General features: G+C 49.5%; 1 protein-coding gene and 1 long non-coding RNA gene across 3 annotated transcripts in view; one reads left to right on the top strand and one right to left on the bottom strand.

Annotated features, from left to right (window-relative positions):
* The window catches only part of Nckap5l (NCK associated protein 5 like), a 37494-nt gene that overhangs the window by 7177 nt on the left and 11813 nt on the right, over positions 1–18504 (bottom strand). Inside the window, exons 2-7 of one of the 2 annotated variants that reach the window (XM_013111346.3) lie at positions 6006–6078; positions 5091–5227; positions 4730–4798; positions 4606–4644; positions 3820–3939; positions 370–483 (exon numbers count right to left, since the gene is read on the bottom strand). In XM_013111346.3, the coding sequence (XP_012966800.1) occupies positions 370–483; positions 3820–3939; positions 4606–4644; positions 4730–4798; positions 5091–5201 (453 nt within the window). In that variant the 5' untranslated portion in view covers positions 5202–5227; positions 6006–6078. The remainder of the gene's footprint in view (positions 1–369; positions 484–3819; positions 3940–4605; positions 4645–4729; positions 4799–5090; positions 5228–6005; positions 6079–18504) is intronic. The other variant, XM_005067223.4, reaches the window with a different exon arrangement.
* On the top strand, positions 12681–15855 carry LOC110340419. The gene is made up of 3 exons (XR_002382244.2): positions 12681–12768; positions 13951–14356; positions 15571–15855. It is a non-coding gene; the product is annotated as an uncharacterized LOC110340419 (long non-coding RNA).

The raw sequence follows: 18504 nt of genomic DNA, 5'->3' as shown, positions 1-18504 counted from the left end.
ATGACCTTCAGCAAGTCATCTGACCCCTAAGTTTCGGGGTGTCAGCTGTTAAATGAGATTGTGATTCAACTTAGCCCCATAAAAGAAAAGAGCACAGATGTGTCCTGCATAGTTAGTGCCCGGCATGGAATGAGTCTGCAAGTGGGAGTGCTGTGACTTCTGCTGCATGACTTCATTTGATTGCAGGCCATGGCTGGGGGAGGGGCAGGCCCGTTTTTCTTGGTCTGAGGCTGACAGCTGAGGGCTCACACTTACAGCCTGGACTGGAGTCTGTGCATACGAAACAGCCCTTCCCCTTAGACCTATTAGGAGGCAGCAGGGGAGCCTCTAGCCGGTCAGCCACAAACCCCCAACACTCTCTCCTCTGACCTCTCTTGGCCCAGCACGGTGTCCTAAAGGCAGTGAGGTGGCTGGTCCCTCAGCAGCGCTCAGGGATAGGGAGGCCGGTGGCTCTGATGGTGTCTGCAGTGGGGTGAGTGGGATCTGCAGGAAGAATGGAGATACACAGCTGTCATTAACCACTCAGAGTCAGGCATTCCTACCCACTGTGGCCCTCCAGAGACTATGATGTGGCTCTCCTGCTAGAAAGGTAAGCCTAAAAGCAGGTCCAGGTGGCATGGAAGAGCAGACTAGCAAGCACAGCGGATTTAGGTTGGGAGAGACGTCCTAAGCCCAGAGGACAGCAACTGGTCTAACCCATGTGCCTTTCCTGGTTCCAGCACTACTTTGTTTCCCCACTTACAAAGGAAACAACCTAGGATCCGAGAATGCAGAGATGGAAGGACTTACGGAAATCAAGGCAGGACTGGTAAGATGGCTCAGTGGGCAGAGTGCTACGCAAATGTGAGGACCAGGACTCAGATCCCCAGCGTTCACATAAATGCCAGGAGGGTATGAGAGCCTGTGATTCCCGTCCATGAGAGACAACAACAGGGGCTCCCTGAGGCCAGCTGGCTACCTGGACTGGCCAAAGCATCCAGCTCTGGGTTCAAGTCAGACACATGTATGCATACCACACATACATACACACACCAGAAGAAACAAACTAGAGGAGGTAGGCTGAGCTGGGGGGGACAAATCTGTAGGTAAAGTGCTTGCTATGGAAACATGAAGTCTAAATTTTTTGATCCCCAGGACCCATGTGCTTAAAAAAACAAAAGCCAGGCCCAGTGGCATGCCCTTGTTCCTTTTAGCTAGCAGCTAGCAAAAGGCCAGGGAGACATTCTCTTCCCTTCCTACATCCCTCCAGAACAAGGTAGACAGCGTGTGAAGGTGTCACACTCAAGGTTGACCTGTGGTGTGCGTGCACGCACGCGCACGCGCGCGCGCGCGCGCGCGCACACACACACACACACACACACACACACACACGAAAAGGCAGAGATGGTCTCACGGAACACTTCCTTTCACGTTCTAACAGGGAGGGTGCAATCCTGGGCTTCTCACTCTCACATGGTCTTTGGGAATTTGAGTTCCTCTTACATGTAGAATGGGAATGAGTCAGCTTTAACCCTTCACTCACCCTCAGCCCTCAGAGCCTTCACACCCCTGCAGCATCTGGGCTTCGCCTCTGGCCATTTGTAGCCCAGCTCTTCCTGCTTTTGGCCTGGACAGCAACTGGCACTCCAAAGAGCCTCCTTGACTCCATTCAGACCCCCTTCAGGCTTCTTAGTCGTGCACAAGGAAGTTAACACATCCTTTTCCCAAAGGACTTTTGAACCTCCTTTCCTGGCCGCTGCCCGCTGCAGATCTGCTCCCCTGTAGTCCGCAGGTTCTTCATGACCGCGCCCCAGCTCCCGTTACCTGCCATCCTTCCACACATCCTCTGTCTAGTCAAACTGACTGCGTGCCACCCTCTGCGTGTTCTTTCCACGAGGAATCCTTCTCCACAGCATCTGTAGTGTCTTTTGTCATTCTCTTTTCCACCCACACACAGGTCCAATGTCATTTCCTTACTGGAACTGTAAGCGCGCGTATGCGCGCGCGAGCGCGCGTGTGTGTGTGTGTGAGTGTGTGTGTGCACGTGCGCACGCTGTGCTCATGCATGAGTGCATGTCAGTGCTGTTCCTTGGGAGTCACCTGCCTTGGTTTTTGAGATAGGGCCCATCACTGGGACCTGGGGCTCAATGAGTAGGCTATCGGGCTGGCTAGTAAGTCCTAGGGAGCTTCTCCAACTCCCCAGAGCCTGAATCATAAGTGTACAGCATTGTTAAACACAAGCCCTAACTTTTGCACGACGAGTGTGATAATACCACGACTGAGCCGTTTCCCTGTGCCTCTGAGGGCTAGCTGCCCCATCCTGGGATAAGTAGCACAGCTACACTTGACTGTAGCAGGGCTGTCAATAGACACGCCTCTTAGTGGTCCCAGCCTTCCAGGGTCACACCCACCCCGCACAGGACACAACACCCGCAGGGCCTTGAGACTCACTTCAGTTCCTTGGGAGCTGGCAAAGGCAAGGCTCACAAGAAAAGCGTAATTAGCTTTCAGCCCAGAGAAGCACACCCTGGGAATTGCATTAATAGCACTAAACTGCTGCCATTTACTGACAGTTTGTGAACCAAGAACTATATATTATCTCATTTAATCCTTGCAATAACATGTGATGCAAGTATTTTTATTCCCATTTATATATAAGGGGAAAACCTATGATTTATACAGTTTGATACTTTGCCTGAGGTTACACTTAGCTAAGAAGCAGTTCAGTTAGAAACCCAATCCCAGTTTTTTTGAGGCCAAGATTTATAATTTTCCATTGCATCACGGTTACTCGAAATAGATCTCCTGGACCAAACCCTCAGTGGTCTCAGAGTTCATTGAGGTTTTTTAAAAAAGTGACTTAAGGCTGCTCTCTGTTCCGTTATCAGTCACTGAAACTGAGGGGACTTGGCTAACATCCCGGGGCCCCAGGGGTGACTCCTATAGTGGCACCACAGCAGGGTAGGGACAACTTCAGACTCTCTCCTGATGACAGGGTCCAGCTCATGGATCAGACACCAGCTGGGTTATTCAGATATACAAGTTCAGACAGACACGGCTCAGCTCCTCCCTGCTAAAGTACTTCTTTTTTTGTCAAGATGGGGGAAGGGGCTGGCTGCCCCTCAAAAGCAACCTGCCACTCTCCTCGACTTCTAGACCTCTCTTGATCTTTTCTCTGTGTCTCACCCCATCCTTGGGGTTCCTGACAGAGTGGCACTAGTGACAACTGAATCCAGGAGCCTGTGAAGGTGTGAGCCAGAGGCCAATATGTGCAGCCATGTACATCCGGTTACCAGGGTGATGAGCCTTTCTTGTCCTCTCTGTAACACAAAGCTATGGGTTGCTTAGCCCTGCCCTGTCCCTGGCCAGGAAGAAGCCACGTCAGTGGCCACAGGGGCCTCCAGGGAGCTGGAAATAACTGCATTTGTAGCCTCCACCCAACTCCCCACACAGGACTGGAGCAAATGTGAATTTTCTCTGTCAATAAGAAGGGGTACACTGGGAGTGAGGGCCATACTTCTAATCTCAGTACTTGGGAAGCTGAGGCAGAATTGCCTCAAGTTTAAGTTCAGTCAGGGCTACAGAGTAAGACCCTGTTCAACAACAAAGGATGCTGTCTGGTTGAGTAGGGAGAACCCGGGGACAGGGTGACAGCTAAGTTTGTAGGGGGGCTCAGAGAGTATTCCCTCAGCTAAAGTACACGTCTGTCAGCCTGGGAAGGCCTTCTAAACATGGCCATAGGCTCACACCCTGCTCCTGTGAGGTGAGCAGAAGGGAGTGCTGATACCAGCAGGGACGCAGGTGCTGGCTCCGGGAAGGAGGGAGAAGTGTTTTGCCCACCTGAGGGAGGGAGTTGGCCGTGAGCTGCAGTTTCTGCTGCAACAGTGCACTCAGCATCTGGTTCTGTCGCTCCAGATCAAACACCCTCTTCTTCAGCTTGATACACTCCTCCCGCAGGTCCTGTCCACCCAGGAGGCACAGGAAGCACAGGAGGGGCAGGAGAGGAACAGTGAAATGAGCAGACTTCCCCACCCCAGCCAGCTGTATCCACAGCTGCAGCCTCTGGGGATGAGATCTCTAGGTATACTATCCTAACGGATGGTAAAGGCTAGCGTCTCTGTCATTTTCACCATTTTTGGAGTTGGTGTCCTCCCTTCTATAAGTCATGTCAAGAAAAAAAGAGGCCATAAGACAAGGAAGAGCCTGAAGTCAAAGTGGCCCGTGTCACAGTGATCTCAGAAAACATTTCAAGGACACCTGGGCTCACAGCATCAGTACTGTTTTGAAGACCATCACAACCTAGAGAAATCAGCGGGGCTCAGTGTAAGGGAAGACGTTGAGTCCAAATCAAAGTTCCCATAGTTCAGAGACCAGATCTGGCTTTACCTACCCCTCATGCCTCCTGGCCGAGAAAAAACGGGCCTGCCAGAGGCAGTAGAGGGGGGCCCAGTGGAGGGAGAGCCAATGACAAGCTCCTCCCAGGTCCTCCCAGCCCTCTCCTCTAGTTCCCAGTGAAGGGTGACCTGTGCAAGTCTCTGGAGTCCCAGGAGAGCTCTCCTGACTATATCCTGGGTCTGTCTCGGGGCAGTTGGGTGGGAGTATAAGCTGCTTCCTGAGCCCACTCACCTTCTGGTTCAGTAGCGCCTGCACCACATGGTTGGCAACCTGGAGACAGAAAACCCAGGAGCTGAGCTGGTGGTGTGTCTACCATCCCCATCCCCAGCACTGTCCTTTGGCACACCCCACAGACCTCATCCAGACAGCGTTCATAAGTCTCCCGCTGGTTCTCATTGGCCTGGGCAAGCGCTGAGTTCTCGGCCTACAGGGAGAAGGTGGAAAAGGGATGCAGGGTGGATGAGCTTTGTCTTGTCTGTCAACTCTTGGGCCCTAGGTCATCTGACTGTTTTATTCACTTGGGGTATAGGATAGCTCTCCCCTTTGCATGTGTCTTGCTTCTGAGCTGGAGTGTGACGAGGAAGGAAGGGCTTCTCAGGGGAGCTTCACTAAAATGCCCAGTCTCCTCTAGCTAGGCGAGCCTTCTCCACACTGAGCCCTGGGTGGGCAGCCCTGATTTCCTGGTCAGCCGCCCCACCCTGTCTGCTACCACCTACCTCTAGCTCCCGAAGTCTGTGCAGAAGCTCGTGGCAGGTGTCCAGTTCCATGCTGCTATCATCGCCAGCCACTGGCCTCAGGCTTCCGGGGCCTCCAGCTGGCTCCTCCATGGCCTTGGGCGTCAGGCCCTGGCAGACTACTCACAGGCAAGAAGAGAAATAAGGAGGAAGATGACAAAACTCTTTGGTGACCTTTGTTACACTTGTGACGATGCAGCAACTCAAGGTCAGGCTGGGTTTCCTCTTGTGGCAAAATCTATAGAAACCCCAGCTCTTCCCCATACCCTGCATGGGTGCCTAGACCCCAAATTCTCTGCTAGGATCAACCACAAATTGGCAAGTCAATCAGTTGCCTGTCACTCAATGTTCCATTTACAAAATAACACCAACTTCAAGTAAATTTTTTTAGAGACAGGGTTTCTCTGTGTAGCTTTAGAGGCTGTCCTGGAACTTTCTCTGTAGACCAGGCTGGTATCAAACTCAGAGATCCGCCTGCCTCTGCCTCTCCAGTGCTGGGATTAAAGGCGTGCGCCACCACAGCTTGGCTGGGGCTATGCAGTCCTTAGGACCTTTGGAAGACATAGCTCAGTCCCTACCTACTCTCACCCTCCCAGCTTCTTGTGAACGGCTATTATCTCACGGTTTAGCCACCAGACGAAGTCACATTACACTGTCTTCCTTGCCAAAAGCCCAATGCCTCTCCCATTAAGGTGTTTCTGTCAGGCATTCTGGGCCCAGTGACACAAAAGCTATGAATTCACTGCAAATGGGGAACCTTGATGGGAAGGGTCTCGTTGCTTCCTCCTGGCCTGATTAAAGACCCCATAAGGGAGTTAGACATTCTGGATCACAGAAGAGGGAGGCTCTCAGCCCCCAAACCTCTCTCCCCCCAGTCCTTTCTCTGGTCCCTCTCACCAGGCTGCTCACCGGTCTCTGTCCCTCACCCAGGCTGGCCCGTTCACACTGGCAGCCGGACTGGTCACCTCACCTGTGAAGAAAGAGGGAGATGACGTCGATGAAGGACTCTCTCAGTACTTGTGGGCCCTGGCTTTGTGCCAGGTGCAGGCATAGATGCAAGCCGATAGCCCTGAGGTTCTGCTCTCAGAGCTTCTACTTAATGGACAAGGTAAGGCATGAGACAGCAGGCAGAGGCCTGCACGAGGTCCAGATAAAATCCCAGGAACTCAGAGATCCGCCTGTGTCTGCCTCACGAGTGCCGGGATTAAAGTGGTGACACCATGCCACCACTGCCCAGCACACACTCTGTAATTTTCAAAGTGTTCTTGGTGTCACGGCTTTATGGTTACATACTACTCCACACTAGAGTATTTTGTTACTATGTTATCTTGTAATTTTTTTTAACCTCTAATTTGCTTTGTGATGGATTTCCTAAGCACAAATATTTGTTTTTATCTTTGATTATTGCCTTAGATAAATTTCTAGAAGTGGTGTTATGGGGCCAAAGGATAAATGCTTTTTTGAGGCCATAGAGACCTATGCTTTTTTTTTTTTCTTCAAGACAGGGTTTCAGTGCAGCTTCGAACTCACAGAGATGCACCTGCCTCTGCCTCCTGAGTACTGGGATCAAAGGTGTGTGTCACCACTGCCCAGTGAGACCTATATAGTTTTTAAACATTGATTTTGGTGCGACCCTGTTTGTGCTGTGGTGTATCTGTGGTTGCTTTTCTCATTGCACTGTGTGGGCTTCCAGTATGGAACCCAGGTCAATAGACCCTGAAGCAAGGACCTCAACCCACCCAGCTTTCTCAGTCCCCAAGACCTAGACCTTCTGTTAACTGTATCAGTGACTTTCTGTCCACTCTAGTAACTTAGTATCTCATTCTCCCTCCCTTTCCTCCTTCCTTCCTTTCTTCCCCCCTTCTCCCACAGTAGTTGGGATCTAACCCAAGACCTCCTTCATTCCAGACAATGACTCTATTTATTGATTTGTTAGTTTGTTTTCTGAGACAGGGCTTCTCTACATAGCGCCCACAGTCCTGAACTCACTCTGTAGACCAGGCTGGCTTCTGACTCACGGAGGTCCACCCGCCTGTGCCTCCCGAGCACGGGGATAAAAGGCATGTGCCACAATGCCAACCTCTTTTTCTTTATAAGTCACTTCTGGATGGTTTTGATTTTTAGGAACTTTGTTTCTTTGATTAATACAAAGTGTTATCTTGTTTTACTTTGCCTTTTTCTGAATATTTTGTTGTGTTTTGTCTACCTTTTGTTTGTCTTTTGTTCTTTGTTGGGAATTTATTCTAAATCCATATGTCTATGCAATAAACATATGTTTTCTACAGTTTTACATTATAAATCTTTTTCACCCATAAAAGAGCATAAATTGCCGGGCAGTGGTGGCTCACACCTTTAATCCCAGCACATGGGAGGCAGAGGCAGGCGGATCTCTGAGTTTGAGACCAGCCTGGTCTACAAGAGCTAGTTCCAGGACAGCCTCCAAAGCCACAGAGAAACTCTGCCTGAACCTCCTTCTCCCCCAAAAAAGGAACATAAATAACTGTCCTGTAAGGACAAATACCAAGGAGTTCTTGAATTGCTCCCTGCTCCTTGTGCTCTGCACCTTCTCTGGAACCAGAAGCCTCTAGTGCTGGGCTTGTTGGGTCTGTGTGTCCCACAGCTGTGGCAGTCCGGGTGGCAGTCACACACGCTGCCTCTGAGAGAACAGCTGCCACACTTAGTGAGAACAGGAACAGGCCTCGGTGGAAAGAACTGGTCTTCAGTGAAGTGCAAAAAGAAGCCGAGGTGGAGAGCACAGATCTTCCCCCAGGCAGAGGAAAGGGTCAGTGCCAAGGTCCCCCCAGCTCTCAGGCAGAAGTCATTCACCTCACAGGTTTAGCCAACTGTCCCACGTGGTGTTCAGGACCCTCCCGAACCCACAGTCTTCTCTGATCTTCAGAGATCATAGAGGAGACAAACGCTATTATCAATGCTTGTATTTTAAAGCAAACTGAGGAAGAGTTGCCCTAGCACACCCAGACTTTACCCCAGTGCGCCCCACACCCAGATTCTCTTCTGCACCCTTGCTCAGCTTCTCTTAGAGCCGTGGTGATCAGATTCCTCAGGGTAAAGATCGCCGCAACCACATGACTGGTCCACACAGTGTACTGGATGGGCACAAATGCCCCCTCCTTTGTGGTCTGAGCTTTACTGTCAGCTACACGGAACACCTTACATGCCAGCTCTGCCCAGCTGGGTAGGCTTGAGCTGAGATAGGGACCCCAGAGAATTACTTTCCCGTCTTAAGAAATGGCGTAAGGCTACTCAGTACGAAGGGCAGATGGAAGACACAATGAGACAATGAATACAGTGTTGAGCGTGAACTCACTGGACACTTTTGATGATACCACCTGCTGATCAGGCCATACAAAGCCTGTGTGACCTTGGGCTCATATACAGTAGGCCCAAGTTCCAGGTACGCCACACTGCCTAGCTGGTCTGTTCTGTCCTCTGAGGACCCTCCCTTTGAGTCCCCTAGCTTGTCAGCACAGGGTAGGTCCAGTATACACAGGGTTCTGCCTTATACACTAGGAAGAGTGTAGCAGTTTTGAGGGAATAACAGGCAAATGGGAGAAGTCTTTCTGATTGCTTTTGGGCAAGGGGGAGGAGGAAGGCAGTGCCAGAGGTCCTGGGGCATGCCAGGCAAACATTCTGCCACTGAGCTACAACCCCAGGCCCAGAAGTCTTCCTTTTTAGTTGTGTGCACAAATTCCATAGTGGGCAGAAAAGGAAGAAGAGCCATGTAATACTTTTTTTCTTGTGTGAGTGGGGGGGGGGAGGGTTGAGAAAGAGTTTCTCTGTGTAACTCACTCTGTAGACCAGGTTGGCCTCGAACTCACAGAGATCCACCTGCCTCTGCCTCCTGAGTGCTGGGATTAAAGGGGTGCGCCACCATGCATGGCTGTAATACTTATTTTAACATGCCACAAAAACATATTGCCCTGGTAGCTGGAGAGATGGCTTGGTAGTTTGGAGCACTTGCTGCTCTTGTAGAGAAGTAGAGTTCTGTTCCCAGCACCCACATGGACTCTTACAAGCACCTGTAACTCTAGTTCTAAGGGACTCATCATCTTCTCCTGATCCCCAAAGGCACTGCACACATGTGGTGCACCTTACACACGCAGGGTCTTTAAAGAGGTGAAGCCCTTTGTTATTTTAGCAGTGTAAAATGGGCTGAGGACAGCTTGGCTTGTTCCCGACATTATCTCATTTGATATATTTAGAAATGGGGGCCTGGGAAAAATGGCAACAATTTTAAGAAGTATTTTCCTTCCCCCACACACGTAAGGGTTAAGATTCAGAAGGCCCCAGGTTACAGTTAGCCTGCAACAGCTCCGGCATCTGCACATTACCCCAGCTCCACTCTGTGGCTCCTGACCCCCACGGTCACAGTCTTCCCCACGCCAGGGAAGAGCAGCTGGCATGCGGCACACATACGTGCAGAGAAGGGGAAGAAGCGAGTGGGCTAAGTAGGGCAGGGCCCTGCGCTCAGAAACTATAAAGCTAAAGCTAGGAGAAGCCCAATAGCGTGTGTTCTTCACACAAAAACAAAACCCAGAAAGAGGACAGACGTAATTTACTGGGATGTCTCTTCATAAGCGGTAAGAAAGCATCCCCGTCGGAAGTAAGGGCCAGAACTTGAGGTCACTGGAGTTTTATGTGCTGACTGAAGGAGGTGGTGACCCAGCACATCCCAAAGGGAACACTACCCCCTCCAACTCTGAACCTACAGATGCAGAGGCAGGGGTCAAGTTCCACAGGAAAATACTGGATGACCTGACATCCCTTTCCATTTTTTTCCTTTAAGATTATTTATTAATTAGGTATACAGTGTTCTATCTGCATGTATACCTGAACACCAGAAGAAGGCACCAGATCTCCTAGATGGTAGTGAGCCACCATGTGGTTGCTGGGGATTGAACTCAGGACCTCTGGAAGAGCAGCCAGTGCTCTTAACCTCTCCAGCCCTGACCTGATGTTTCTAAGCCGCCCAGAGTGTCTCTCTTGCAGCTCTCTGCAAGTGTTGCCACCAGGAAGGCTGTGGTCATTCCAACTGTGGGAGAAATGCTGTTGCTCCCTTCACCAGAGGCCTTGCCCAAGTCAGAATGGAGTCTGCAGGCTTCCAGCAGCAGAGGGCAGGAAGCTGTCAGCCTGTCCTGGGGATGGGTCCTTACACTCAGTGGCAAGGAGAAGCACTTCTGTACCTGTGCCTCTGCCTATGTGTGGGGCCAGAGTGCAACAGAGTACTTTTCTTGTATTTATTACATGCGTGTATGTGTGAGAGTATGCCTGAGCACGCGCCACATCTCACATACGGAGGACAGGGCAGTGGAGAACTTGTGGGAGTTGGTTCCCTACTAACATGTGGGCCTAGGTTGGCAGGCTTGGTGGGAAATGACTTTACATCCTGAGCTGCCTTGAAGGTGCCAGAGCTGAAGCCCAGAATTGGTGGCTCACGCCTATAATCCCAGCACTCGGGAGGCAGAGGCAGGCAGACCTCTGTGAGTTCCAGGCCAGTCTGGTCTACAAGAGCTAGTTCCATGACAGCCTCCAAAGCTACACAGAGAAACCCTGCCTCAAAAAAACAAAACAAAAACAAAAGCAAAAAAACAAACTAAACAAGACAAGACAAAAAACAAAACTAAAACCAAAAACCAAAAACCAAACAACAACAACAACAAAAAACCTACTGAAGGTGCCAGAGCTGAAGATTTATAAAAAAGCCAGCGTGACAGTGCAAACCTGGAACACTTAAGAGTTTAGGAAGATGTATCATGAGTTCAAAGACAGCCTGAGCTACATAGTGAGAGTCATTTATTCTTGACAGAAACTTCCTGTGGCCTGCATGGGTATTCACTTTGCCCATGACCTTGGGTTATTTGGCTTGACAAAGACGGTGCTTCTCACCTGCCCATGTGACTTCTTAAAAAGGAGGAGTTCTCTCTCTCTTGGTGGTACGTGTGTGATCAGTCCCCAGATTTCCAAGGACTATGCAACTGGATTTACCATATCCTGTATTCGTGAGAGTGTTTTTTGCCTTTTCATATCTTAATAAACCTGCGTTATGCCTTAAACAGATGCACACGAATTTCTCACTACAAGTTGGGCACCATAAGTAAACGGAGATTTTTCATCACGCACACCAGTTCCCAAATAACCACTTTGAGGCTTAATATTAATTATAATTGTCTGGCCAATGGCTCAGGCATATTACTGACTAGCTCTCACAATTAACCCATTTCTATTAATTTATATTTTACCACGAGGCTTGTGGCTTGTTACCTCACATGTTGCTTTTCAGGATGCTACATGGCGTCTCCCTGACCCTGCCTTCTTTCACTCTGTATCTCTGGATTTTCTGCCTGGCTCTATTCTGCCTGGCCATTGGCCAAAACAGCTTTACTCATCAACCAATAAAAGCAACACATATTCGCAGCACATAGAAGGATGGTGGCCCTCTTGGGATAGCAGAATGTATAAGTGACATGATTACCTCCAGCTCCAAGCCAAACTCAAGCCGGAACTCTCCTAACAATGGGTTGCATTAAAGCCAGGATTAGTTGTTTCTCCAGAGGCTGTACATGGGGGATGTCACTGTGCCTCTGGGGCCAAGTATTCTCCTCCTCCCTTGGGGCCCCAAAGTCCTGTGCTTAGTCACACCAGTTGCTGGGGAAAGCCCAGCTTGGATCCTAGGATTTCAGACATTCCTCCACATGGTTCCACAGCACATCAGCAAGGTTGGATCAGAGTCCTCCATGCCAACCAGGCTTGGTAGGTACGAGGCAGCTGGGTTTGGAAACTCTTAACTTGAACTGGAAGTTTCTGCCAGAACTGCAAATTAAAGGCCCCTCCTCTCATGACTTCATGACTCAGGGAAGTGAGCTCAGTGGGGAGGGGAGGAAGGAGAGCAAGCAGAAAGCTCTCAGGCAGCAAGAGACCGACGGGAAACTGTGGGCTACAAGTGTCTGGTCAGCCAGGTGTGCGGTTCACACCTGTAATCTTGACCCTGAGGTAGGAGGACAGCTGGAAGTTGAAGGAGAGCCTGGGGTATGAAGTAACATATACCACACCAGCCTGAATTAGAGTGAGGCATTGTTTTAAAAAGCAAGATGAATGAAAACCAAAAAGAAATGAGGTAAGAACTTGAAACCCAAAGGTGTGGTGGCTCATGCCCGTAACCCAGGTATTGGAAGGAGGAGGGAAAGAATCAGGGCAGCCTGGGCTACAAGAGACCTGGCCGCAAACAAAGAAATGCCAGGGTAACCTGGGGACTTTTCTCAACGAACTGTGTCAAGGTTACCTCTAAGCAGTCAAGAAACTACCCGTATCTCCCAATCCTGACGCCAGGTTTGCTGCGAGCAAAGCTCTGGGCCCTCAGCCCGGCCTCCCCTCTAATTCTAAAGGTTAGGACGGCACAAGTTCCTGCACCTGAGCCGGGCGGTGGTGGCCACACCTTTAATCCCAGCACTCGGGAAGCAGAGGCAGGCAGACCTCTGTGAGTTCAAGGCCAGCCTGGTCTAGAGAGAGAGCTCCAGGACAGCCTCCAAAGCGCTACAGAGAAACCGTCTTGAAAAACCAAAAAAAAAAAAAAAAAAAAGCTCCTGCACTTCAAGAGATCTTGCCATATTGGCCTTTGGTGGGCCAGCCAAGGAAAGCAGAGGTCTGTGCCCCCCCCCAGCCTCTTTTTCTCTAGTCAGGACCTGGGGTGTGCATGCAGACACCCCCCTCCCCGTGTGTGTGTGTGTGTGTGTGTGTGTGTGTGTGTGTGTGTGAGTGTGAGTGTGAGTGTGTGTAACTGCCTCCTCACCTGGGCCATCAGCCAAGGCCTTCTGGCCCTGAGGAGCCCCTCACTTTCCAGCTGTTCCCCAACAGTCCTCCCGAGAGAAAAGTCAGGGGCAGGCGGTGGGGGCTGGGTGGGCAGCTGCAGGAGGCAGAGATGGGGACTTAAATAAAAGAATCCTCTGGACACCAACCAGCTCGGCTCCCCTGCCAGCTGCTTTCTGGAATCTCAGCCTGTCACACCCAGGAGTCCACTGGTAAACAGCAACCTTCACACCCACAGCAGGCACATACACAGCAAGCTAAGAGTAGCCGTGGGCTGCAGAGGGTGGGAGCAGGGACAGGGCAAGACCTGAGAGTCCACTTCATCTCTGGCCCAAAGCACCTAAGATTTCCCACGGGAACTGGGAAAGAAGGCAGACAGGAGTGCCGTGTCCCCGTGACAACTGGTACAGAGACACAGGGGCCCTTCTGCAGCCCCTCCAATCCTCTCAGGGGCAGAACCTGCCACAGAGGTGCAAGTTCTTCCAAACCCAATTACTAGCAGGACCAGGCCTACCCTGCAAGGCAAGGTGGCATGCTACTAGCCCCTGAAGTTCTATGCTTCAACATTCCTCACCCCAGCTCTCAGAGCTCTGCTGTTCCCTGTCCAAGGCATAACCCAACAACAGAAATAGCAGCTGCTGGAGGTGGGGAGAGGGAAGGGGTTTCCACACAATGGGTTTATTTATAGGACCACACACCAGGGGCTCAGCAGCCAAGGCCCCACTCCCAAAAGGCCAGCCAAGAGCCAGCCTGGCCCAACTAAGGAGATGGAAAAAACCTCAGACCAGAAGGCAGGGGCAGAGACCAGCCCAGCTCCACAGTTTAGTGCTTATGTGACTTAGGGTGATCCAATCTCTCAGGAACAAGCTCTTTCCCATTAGGTAGAGATTATTCTAGAACAGTAACTCTCAAAGAGTAGTCTGGGGACCCTGAAGCCCTGTCAAGCAGTCCACAAGTTTAAAACCTTTTTCATAGTAAGAAGACACTGTCTAACTTACTTCCTCGCCTTCTCTTTTAGGTGTCTCTAGTGGCATTTCCCAAAGACTATGTAGCCCACGATGACAATAGACTGACACGGAAGCAGATATGAGAATCTCTCAGTTTCCTACCAAGTCAGACGCCAGATTTGCAAAAAATCAAGAATATTGACATTCCCCCTTTTTGTTTCAGAATATATAATTATTTTTCATAAAAGATTACTACTTTATTTCTTAAGTTTTTGGAGACAGCTCTCACTGTATAGCCCCCGATGGGTGGTACTGTGGCACGTTTGTTTTCGCTGCAGAATATTACTTTAACTGTGCAAATGTGTGCTGCTCTAATTTATGCTGCATTTGTTTAATTACGTAAAGATGTGCTGCATCTGTTTCACCTTGCCTGCCTGAGGACCTGATTGGCGTGATAGAGAGCGAGGCAGAGAAAGGGTAAGTGGGGCTGGCAGGACAGAGAATACACAGGAGGAGGAGTCTAGGCTCTAGGAGAAAGAATGAGATGAGGAGGAGGAGAGAAGGAAGACGTCCAGGGCCAGAAGTCAGGCAGACACCAGAATAAGCCTGAGGCAAAAGGTAAAGGAAACAGGTTAATTTAAATTAAAAGAGCTGGACAGAAGCAAGCCTAAGATAGGCAGAGCATTCAAAACTAATAAGTCTCTGTGTCATGATTTGGAACTGGTTGGTGACCCAAAAGGAAAAGTCTAGTACAAAGTGAAACTTGCTATGTAGACCAGGCTGACCATGAACTCAGAGATCTGTCTGTCTTTGCCTCTTCAGTACTGGGATTAAGGGCCCAGCTGGGTTTATTATTGTTGTTATTACTTCTCTCTCTCTCTCTCTCTCTCTCTCTCTCTCTCTCTCTCTCTCTCTCTCTCTCTCTCTCTCTCTCTCTCCCTCCCTCCCTCCCTCCCTCCCTCCCTCCCTCCCTCCCTCTTTCTTTCTCTCTCTCTGTCAGCACTGACTACCAGAAGTAGTTGTTTCTCTCCTTCTACCATGTGGTCCTGAGTATCAAACTGAATGTCATCAGGCTTGGTGAGTGTCTTTATACACTAAACCATCTTACTAGACCTGTTTTTACACTTATTTAGAGAGCAGGAGTGCATGTGAAAGTTAGAAGAAAACTTCTTGGAGTCAGTTTTCTCCTTCACCAGGTTTCTGAAGATCAAACTCAGGCTTAGTGTCAAATGTTGTTACCAAGACAAGTCCTTTTACTGCTTTCTTAAAAATTTATTTTATTTACTTATGTATATGAGTGCTGTATTTGCATGTGTGGTGGAGGCCACCATGTAGTTGCTGGGAATTGAACTCAGGACCTCTGGAAGGGCAGCGAGTGCTCTTAAGCACTGAGCCATCTTTGCAACCCCCACTGGCCTATTTTTAAGTGAATGAAATATATATTTAAAAGTCTTAGTTCTAGCATAGCACAGCAATGTTAGCAAGAGGGTAGAGCAGGCTCTTCCCTGCCGCTTCCTGGCTACCACTCTTCTGTCTGGCCACAAGTCTAAAAGCGATGGTTTGAAGCCTGTGAAACTACAGACTAAATAAACCTTGCCTTAAAAAACAAAAAAAACCCCACAGCGTTCATGTATCAAAAGACTTGAGAATCACATTTGGTCGTTTGTATCTGTTTTATTCTGTTTTTGCAGTGCTGGCGATCAAACCAAGGAATGAGCTACCAACTGGGCTGCTGCACAGTCCTTGAGCATCACAGTCCTTGAGCATCACCTGCCCAGAACAGAGCCGTCCAGGGCTGAGAGGAAAAGGTCAATTTATCACCGTTACCACTATCCACACGTGGGAACGATGGCTAATCTGAGAAATTAAGCCATCTATCTATCTATCTATCTATCTATCTATCTATCTATCTATCTATCCATCATATCTACCTACCATCTATGTATAATCTATCATATCTATCATCTATCCATCCATCCTACTGTATCTATCTATCTATCTATCTATCCATCCATCCCATCTACCACCCACCCACCCATCATTTTACAGTAGCTGAGGCTGGCCTGGACTCCTGGTCCTACTCTCCCTCTTCCCTTGTCATGGTATCCAGGGGTGCACAAGTCAAGCCCAGATTGAATCAGTTTTGAAGAGCCACTATTGCTAGTGGCTAAGGACCACAGATCCTTTGTTGGCAGATCCACGGGAAAGGAAAAGGAAAGGATGGACACTCACTCCTGTCCCAGCTTTTGTTTATCTACTTTTCTCACCTTCTCTGCTCCCCATCAAGGCCTCCAGCTGCAGCGGCTCTCATCCCCATTCCTTCTCTACTCTCCTCAAACTTCTGTAGCTATCCATGCTGTGCCCCTGAGAGTATGAAGCCAGCAGCAGGAGTCCCCTCTACTCTCCTGGGACTTTTTTTTCTAGTCCTATAAGACTCTTCTCACCAGGCACAGTGGCCCATATCTTTAATCCCAGCATTCCAGAGGCAGAGGCAGAGGCAGAGGCTGGAGGGTCTGGTCTTTATGAACTCAAGGCTAGCCTGGTCAACACATTGAGTCCTAGCTCATTAAAGCTACATGTTGAAACCCTGTCTCAAAACAACCAAACAGCACTAGGAGTCCTCCCTACCCACTGATTACCTAGAGTAAGCCTAAAAGCTCAGTCCATCTTAGACCACAAGAGCTAAGCTGCAATGAAGACTCTCAAAGGAGAAATACTGCAAAGAACACTCAGAGACCAGAGCCGCTGCCAGGAAGAAGCAGAAAGTAGCCAGGCTGCTTGGAGAGGGTTAAAACCCCGAGGCACCTGGAAGGGACACTCTGCTGAGCTATCTGCAGGCTGCTCAGTGTGCTCCAGGTTCCCAGCTTTGCAGGTTGTCATGCTGGCATCGGCTTCAGTGATGCAGCTGTCTTTGAGTCCTGTAAGTAACCCAAATAAAGCTGAACGGTTCACCAAATTGGGCTTTAGTGGTATCCATAATTTGCTCTGTTGTGGGTTCCCTATCTGGAGTGAGTAGATGTGTGTGTGTGTGTCTCTCTCTGGAAAGGAAAAGTTTTGTCACATAACACCAAGTTTCTCAAAACAAACAAACAAGAAAACAAAACCAAGTGAAACACTTCAAAGAACAGAACCAAAGCTAACTAATGGAAGAAGGGCCACTTCTTCCCTTCTCTTGTCCTGAGGAGCAGTGTCACTACCACAACAGCAAACCCAACCAGCATCTCCCTTCCTCAGAGCTTCTCCTGTTTCTGGGAACCACTTCTTCCTGCACTTACTCTACCAAGCTTGGTGGCAGAATTCCCAACCATACATCCACACATTCACAGTGCGCATGCTGGGCCTGGTGGCATGCCATCTCGGCGAGCTCAGAGGGCACAGGTGAGAGGCTCTCAAGGAAGGCCAGCCTGAGATGAGACCTCGCCTCAAAGAACACCTACTCATCACAAAAAGTACAGACAACTCAGTGGGCTTCACTATACTTGGGTAAGTGCGCCAATCACATCCATTTTACAACATTCTTTACTCTCGCCTTTCTCCTGAGCAGCTTCCGCCAGTCTAGCCCTAGGGAACCACTGTCTGTCTTCTGTCTCCAAGGTTTCTTTATTCTGGACATTCTGTTTGAATGGAGTCACAGAGTAGGCGGCCTGTTGTGACTGGCTCCTTTCACCCTGTTTACAGTATGTTCAGAGTTCACCAGTGATGTCAGCTTCATTGCTTTACAGCTCATCTGTCTGCACAGCCCATGTTTTGTTTATCTGCTCACCTGGAGGTGAGCACTGGGGCTGTCTCCACCTCTTGAGTAGTATGAATCTCATAATCTACGGGCACGTCTGTGTATGGCTGCATGCTTTCAGTTCTCTTAGTAATCTATGGAATTGCTGGGCCATGGGACCTAGGTCTAGTTGTTTGAGGAAACACCAGACTGTCTTTGAAAGCACTGTTACCATTTCATCAAAGAATGAGGGTAGCAGTTTCTTCACACCCTTGTCGCTTGTTACCTGGTTTTCTGACCCCAGTCACTCTTGACAGTGTGAACTGGTATTTCACTGTGTGTCTTTCTTTTTTCTTTTTTTAAGACAGGGTTTCTCTGTGTAGCTCTGGCTGTCCTGGAACTCACTCTGTAGACCAGGCTGGCCTCAAACTCAAGAGAGATCCTCCTGCCCCTGCCTTCCAAGTGCTGGGACTAAAGGTGTGCGCCACCACCACCATCTGACTTGTTTTGAGAGTCTTGACATATATCTCAGGCTGGTCTGGAACTTGCTATGTAGATCCTGGCTTTGAAATCACAAGAGATCTTCCTGCCTTCTGAGCGCTAGGATTAAATACACATACTATCATACCAGTTCTTCATTGTGGTTCTGGTTTATAATTCCCAGGTGGTTTACAAAGTTGGCCATCTTTTAGGGTCTTCTCCCCCACCCCAAGATTTATATTTATTTTATGAATGTGGGTGTTTTCCTGCATGGTAAGTCTGTATATCATATGTGTACAGTTCCCTGGGGACGTGGGGGGGAGGGTCAGAAGAGTCGAATCCTCTGGAACTGGATGGGTTGTGAACCACCATGCAGGTGCCGGGGATTGAATCTGGGCCCTCTGGAAGAGTGGCCAGTGCACTTAACTGCTAA

This window comes from Mesocricetus auratus, unplaced genomic scaffold (assembly GCF_017639785.1).
Source record: "Mesocricetus auratus isolate SY011 unplaced genomic scaffold, BCM_Maur_2.0 Super-Scaffold_100010, whole genome shotgun sequence".
Classification (NCBI taxonomy): Eukaryota; Metazoa; Chordata; class Mammalia; order Rodentia; family Cricetidae; genus Mesocricetus; species Mesocricetus auratus.
The sequence above is the reverse complement of the archived record's forward strand: the minus strand, read 5'-3'. Positions and strand labels throughout refer to the sequence as shown.